The 6,975-nt window shown below is 44.1% G+C and overlaps 1 protein-coding gene across 1 annotated transcript; it reads right to left on the bottom strand.

The window, feature by feature from the left end:
• Positions 1–1,536: 1,536 nt before the first annotated feature.
• On the bottom strand, positions 1,537–4,363 carry LOC104488688. The gene is made up of 4 exons (XM_010145464.1): positions 4,206–4,363; positions 3,960–4,110; positions 3,034–3,220; positions 1,537–1,682 (listed from the first exon to the last, which is right to left on the bottom strand). Exons 1-4 carry the CDS (start codon positions 4,361–4,363, stop codon positions 1,537–1,539), a joined length of 642 nt encoding a protein of 213 aa, XP_010143766.1.
• Between the last annotated feature and the right edge of the window lie 2,612 nt (positions 4,364–6,975).

Here is a 6,975-nt window from a genome sequence, read left to right as displayed (position 1 = left end):
AAAAAGGCAAATGGATTTTGTTATGGCCATGGGATTGTGCAGCCTTTGTAATTCTACAGGTATGTTACAGTGAGGTCCGGGCAGCTTATATCTGATGCAGCTTATATCTGATGCACCTTTTATTGGTGTGGATGCACACAGACAGCAAGGCTTCAGCCACTCTCACCTGGTCTCCTTGGGTACAAACATAGAGAGGTGCTCTAGAAGAATCACAAGGAGAGATGACAATGCATTTCTCAGGCAGAGTGTGTTTCTCTGTTCAGAAAGGCAGTGGCAGAGCACTCCACAAAATGCAATTCTGAAAAGCTCTGGAGAAAACTTTTGTTGTTCAAGCAAATGCATTAGTTGTCTACGCAGTCAACAAAGCAGGTCCTGACTATTAAACCAAAAGGCAGAAGTTTCTTACCACCACAACACAAAAGAAAACAAAAGCAGGTGCTCATCCAGTTGTGTCACAGAACTCTTTACCCAGCTCCTGCTAATTCCCTTACTTAAAAGCAGCAGTCCAGCTCTATGGAGTGCTGTAAGATGATCAGTTAAAGCCCACGGTGGGTAAGCATGGGAACAATACCAATAAAATGAGTATCAGGGAATGGATACTACAGCAAATTAGTTTCATGTTAATGCCTCCTTCTGCAATGACATAAGGAAATCTTGCCTGAATGAAGTGTGTTTTAATTTATTACATACATGTAAGCAGAGAATTAGATCGTAAACCACAATTCAAGTGGTAGAGATAGATACATGAGAAGGTTTCAGGAAGACTTCATTACATTCATGAATCCTCTACTACTGGTGAAAATGTCTACTACTATCATTTGCTTGAGCTAGTTAGTCCTCATGCATTCTACCTGTTAGAGGATAAGGATGCCTTAATATATTAGCTTCAAACGGAGAAAAAAAAATCCAGAACTGTGAAAAATGACTGGTAGATGATTATGGGTTTTTTTAATACAAAAAGGAACACTAATAGCACAATGAGTGGGGTTGTATTTTTAAACCAAAAAGGTCATGGGTATTCAGGTACTTCCTCAAGATTCTTTTGGGTCAACAACCCTACTGAAAGGTTACTTGTCCCCTGAAAATATATGATATTCTTGATACTCGACTTCCATCATCCTTATATAGGGTTCGTCATTCGTAAGGTTATGCTTTGTTATCCACTGCGTATGGTACTTTCCTTCACAGGTGATAATGCTGAGGATTTTTTTTCCAAAAGAAAACCTTCATTTAGTTGTCAGTCCAAATATTACAGGCACGTTCTTATTTACATATCCACAATTCAGTAATAGTTTCAGTGGGTGTTTGAGTGACTAGTTGCACAGAACTGGGCTGTCAGATCTCCTTAAAGCAAGGAACAGTGTTTCTGTAGTACACCCCACAAAGGTCCATGAAATACCTAACATATTATAAATAACATTATAAATAATGCTAAGGCCAATCTGTAATGAAGAATTAACATCAAAATACTAAAGCCCAACAGGAGTCAAAATTCAAAGCATTTTTCACTGATGTTACAGATGCGGCAGTGATGTTTCATGAACTTGCTCTTCTCAAGTATGCAGTAAGATCAGCTCTTTCATTCTGCTTTTTAATTCCAGCAAAAAGCATTTTTGTACCAGGAATGTATTTCTTAGGGTTTTCCAAATACTCCATCAGTGCATTCTCACTCCAGACAACTCCTGAAAAACAAAAACCATAGTAAAATACATACTAGTAAAATAGGTACATACTAGTTTGTATTTTGCATGTATTTTAAACATATATTTTACATGTTTTTACATAGTAAAAAAAAGTGTTGAGAAACTATCAATAGTCACAAATCAAAGGTGTGATGCCCCTGAATATAATGTGTCTAGAATCCAAGAGAAATGTGAGCATTGAGGCAATAAGTCAAACAGAAATTCTTTTGGCATCGTGGAGAGTTGCAGTTCTTTGCAACGTTTCACATACAACTACTTATTACTTTTAAGCTATATGTATCTTTGCAGTTCCGGGATCCAGAAGATCCAGCTTGAATTTCATACAGTGAAAATGAGCGTCTAGAAATTGACATGAAATTCATGAGGGCTGGGTGCTGCATTGAAGGCTCTTAGCAAAAGGTTTGTCCCTGGCCAGTTCCTGGAATCTCTTGACAAGTTGAAAAAACTGTGTTTCCTTCCAACCGTGCTAAAACCTGTCTCTGTCAACAGAAGCCTACTGTTGTACTGAAGACTACTGAAATAACAGCGTGTTCAAGTTGCTCTTGGTCTGCCAGAATTGACTCTTCCCATTGACTAAAGTGGATTTAGGTATCACTTTTTTGACTTCCGTTTAAAAACTTGTACTAACATCTGTATGATTTGTTCACTACATTTTTAATGAGAAAAAATAATAAATATATGCTGACAATGTTTTGTATGAAGGAAGTCCCTGTGTAAAGTGAATATCATAGAACACTTGTTAGAAATCACAGGAAAATATAAAAACCAGCCAATTGTAAAGCACCTTAGTAGCCAGGAAAAAAAACGGGACTGTATTTGTAACTAATAGCTTGATTAAAATAATATAATTTATATTAAGATAATATAAACAATATAACCTGCACAGAATTACTTTCCATTTGTAGACATTTCACTGCTTTTCAAGACTGACTGTATGAAAAAGGCAAGTCATAGCTTACTAGAAGGTGACATTATTTAGTCGTGTTCTGAGCAAATTAACTGCAGCACACCACGATGCCAGTAGAGGGTAGTGACCAGCAGACAAAAGATAGAAGTGCTCTTAAGAAAGAGAAATTAAAATCTGCCCATTGATACTACAAAGCTCTGGGAAAGCTATGTACCTTCTGACCTGCTGTGCTGAATATTGGTAAAATTTCTTCGTAATAAAGAGACTGAGGATTTCAGATTCATCTGCAGTAATGCAAAGTAAACGTTTGTGAGAGTAACTCCTTGTGAGTAAGGCTTTCTATTGTACCTCTAAAGAAAAAGATCTTTTTCATATATGTTCCCTTCAACACTGCACCTCATCCATGTCACCTGTTAGTTTTACCTTTGTTCTTGTTTGCATCCGAGTAAGAAAATCTTGCAGCTTGTCCTGTTCTGCAACCAGATAAACCCCAAATATTTGGTCCTGTTTTGTGGTTTCCAACTTTTTCAACAGTGTGGCACTGAGAACATTTCTGAGTAAAGATCTTCTTGCCTTTTTCAACATCATCTTTTGATCTTTCTAAAAAAATCTAAAAAAAAAAAAGGAAATTTGAACAATATGACAGAAAAGTTCACTCTTTTTGTTCTTGTTTATCATCCTCCACATCCAGTTTTATAAAATGTCTTGCACAGTAATAAAAAATGTGTCTCAAAGTAATGAAAATTTGACTCAGACTTAATTGTAAAGGTAAGTTTGGGTAGGACTGTTAAGCTACATAATATCTTAATATGATCTGGTGGCTGATGGTCATCAATTAGTTTATTAAAAGTTATCCAATTTACAGTTAGGAAAAAGCACCATGGGTTTTTTTCTGTATCTCTGATTGGTGCAGAGTTATAGAAGTGGTATTGTTGGAGGGTAAGGTAGCTTTAGGCTCCTTGATTGCTCTTCTAGAGTTACTAAGATGCTAAGAGTAAAAGTCAATGTACTTTTCTCTTGAAGGCTGATCTAAAACAGCACCACCCCAGGATTTTCCTGGGGTCGCAGTGCTACTTGGAATGTCTCCAACACCGTAGAATTCAACTCCTCCCCCAGCACCTGTCAGGACATGGTCACCTGGGGGGTCATCGAAATGCCGGCCGGCGGGACGTCCACTGGCGCACCGCTGAAATGGCCGGTGGCAGGTCACTGACCTGTGGGTCACCAAAACAGCAGCCATCCGGGTGGTGACAAGCGCAGTGCCGAAAGAACCACCGGTGGGTTGCTGACCTGCGGGTCACCAAAATGGCGGCTGGCGGGGCGGCATGTGGCAAGTCGCCGAAACTTACGCTGGAGGGGTTGTTGACCCGCAGGTCATTGAAACGCCGGCTGATGGGATGTTGAGCGGCAGATCGCTGAAACGGCCACTGGCGGGTCGCTGACCCGCAGATTATTGAAATGGTGGCCGTCTGGGCGGCGACTGGTGCATCACCCAAACGGCTGCCAAAGGGCCATTGACCCGTGGGTCATCGAAACGGTGGCTGGCGGGATGGTGAGCAGAGGGTTGCTGAAATGGCACCTGGCAGGTTGCTTACATATGGGTAAGCAAAAGGGTGCCCAGTGGGTCACTGACCGGCAGGTAAGTGAAACAGCGGCCCCCCAGGTGGCGGTGGGCAGGATGCTGAAATGTCCGCTGGTAGGTCACTGACTGGCAAGTCATCGAAATGGTGAACATCCAGTCGTCTATGGGCATGTTGCCGAAACTTCCGCTGGTTCATCGCAACAGCAGCCATCTGGGCAGTGATAGGCTCCGCGCCCAAAGGGCTGCCAGTGGGTCACTGACCCGCGGGTCATTGTATCGGTGGCCATCTGAGCGGCAACTGGCGCATCAACAAAACGGCCTCTGGCAGGCTGCTGAGCCATGGGTCATCAAAATGGCAGCTGACCAGGCGGCGACAGGCTCATCACCAAAACAGTCGCCGGGGGGTCACTGACCCACACGTCATTGAATTGAGGACTGCCAGGATGCTGACTGGTGGTACACCAAAATGGTGATTGGTGGGTTGCTGATCGGCAGGTCAGCGATTGATGGATCGGTGATTGGTTGACAAGACTATGATTGAAGGGATGGCAACCGATTGGTTGCTGACCGCTGGGTCGACACAATGATGAGATGGCAGTCTTTCCCTCAGCGATCCTCAGGTTGATGAAACAGCTAGATGGCAATTGACAGGTCGGCAATCAACAAGTGCACTAGATGTCGAGATGGAGATTGATGCATCGTCAATCGACTGGTCGACTAGATGGTGAGATGGCGTTTGTGTCCATGAGTTGATGGGTGGATGACTGATGGGTCAATGAGTTGTCGATGTAACTTCCCATCTGTTCCAGGGTGTGTAACTCTGTCACCTGGTCAGTCTCATTAGAGGTGATTTGTCATCTGAAGGATTGAGTTGGTGACTACAACTAGACAATGATGACAACGATGAGTGGATGATGGCAATGAGTTGAGTATGTTGTCCACTTGGGCAGTGGCTCTTTGAGAAGTCCTGGGAATAGTTTACACAGTGGGTGTCTGGGGTGGTGGTTGCAGCTGTGGGCTGGGGTGCCACCTGCAGCTGCTCTGCATGCGGCCCATCCAAGAGCTGCTGACATCAAAGCGACATCCAATGGCGGAGAAGACAGACCAGCCTTTCTTCCCTGACTGGTGCGCTGCAGGCCTGTGGGGCGCGATTCAGCACCATGCCCTTCTTTCCAGAGGGAGCAGCAGGCACCGGTGTCCCATGGTGTCCCAACAGTGTCAACGGCTGGAGTGCGGGGTGTGGCTGGGATACATGACGGTGTCATGGTCCCCCATCTGCAGGCACGTTCCCCACGCTGAAACGCTTGTTTTTCAATCTGTGAGGCACTGTAGCCCCATCACGGCTCCACTCCTCAGTGCCAGGAAAAAAATATGCCAGGAGTTGGGGAAAAAATGAGAGGGACATCACCTGCCAGCCCTAAAACACTGATCCTGATGCGTTGAGTTGTAACCTTGCTTTTCACTAAAGACTTCCCACTCGTGCTCAAAGAAAGAGCTTACTAGATTTTCTGAAATATTCCTTTACATGGAACCAAACCCCACCACTATATCCAAAGTATCTTCCTCTTAAGAACACTCATTGACCTTCTACATTATACTCCCAGAACGGGACACCACTTAACCCCCACAAAAACGCCACTTCCAAGGCCAGTGCCAGGGCTGCACAGTGCTCAAAGTACTGCCTCCTCCAGATCGTCAGATTGACAGAACTTGCCTCCATGAAACTTCACTAATACGAACTTGACAACTGCATCTGTGTGTGTGTGAAAGAGAGGGGGCTTTTCTGCATGTTTAATTTGCTTCTGGAAAATGATAGAAAGTGCTCGCCCCAATTCCCTGATCTCCTCATTTAAACTTGTTTTGTGCCAGGAAGTGTTGGTCCGTTATGATCCCTGTAAGCATGGTGCTTAGGCTATAAAGAATCATCTACAATGATATTTACTTGTCACGCTAACAAGAGGATAGTCTAGATGATCTCACGTCGCTTTAGCTGGGGGGAGGCCCAGGTGGTGCGGCACTGAGCAGGCTGGTGGCCCACGTGCAGCATGCTGTGCAAACCTCCTCCACAGCAGAGATTCTCCCCTTTCCACCTTTCAGTCGCTGTTACCAGGAAGGAGCAGCCTGCAGGCTCCTCTGTAAGGACGAGCTGACTGACTTTACCCCTGACCTGAAGGCCAGGCCGTACCTGCAGCACAGCCCAGCACAGCCCCAGGCTGCTCCTGGCCAGGTAGCTGTCCTCCGGATCACTGGCGCCTCGACGTGCAGTGGTCAGGGCCACTACAACCCTAGGGCATGAACAGCTTTGGTATTCAGCTGAGGAATTATTTTCTGAATCCCACTATTAAAGATGCGGTGAACTTTATGATAACATTGCCTTCTTCACATTTTATTAGCTCAGTGCTTATTTTCCTATAGATAATTATTTTTCCTGGATATTTTTTGGCTTTATTTCCCATGAGATACATCAAGTTCCCTGGGCCTTTGTATCCTGAGAGTTCACAAGATGAATGGTATGTTCTGCTGTTGCCTTTATCAGCAAAGGCCTTGAAAATGGTTTCTTCATGGAGGAACACTCTACTGCACTAGTTTCAAAGGAGGTGGGTCTCCAGGTAGTGTAGTGTCTCTGGTTGAAGGAGGCCCTTTAAAAATAAATAAATTATTGCAGCAGAAGTAAATACTTTAGGGAAATATTGATGCTGGGTACAAAACTGGAAGGAGTGGTTGATACACCAGAGGGTCATGCTGCCATCCGGATGGACCTGATATGCTGGAGAATGGTCTGA

Source organism: Buceros rhinoceros, unplaced genomic scaffold (genome assembly GCF_000710305.1).
Source record: "Buceros rhinoceros silvestris isolate BGI_N320 unplaced genomic scaffold, ASM71030v1 scaffold23551, whole genome shotgun sequence".
NCBI lineage: Eukaryota > Metazoa > Chordata > Aves > Bucerotiformes > Bucerotidae > Buceros > Buceros rhinoceros.
This window is presented reverse-complemented; position numbering and strand designations above follow the sequence as displayed.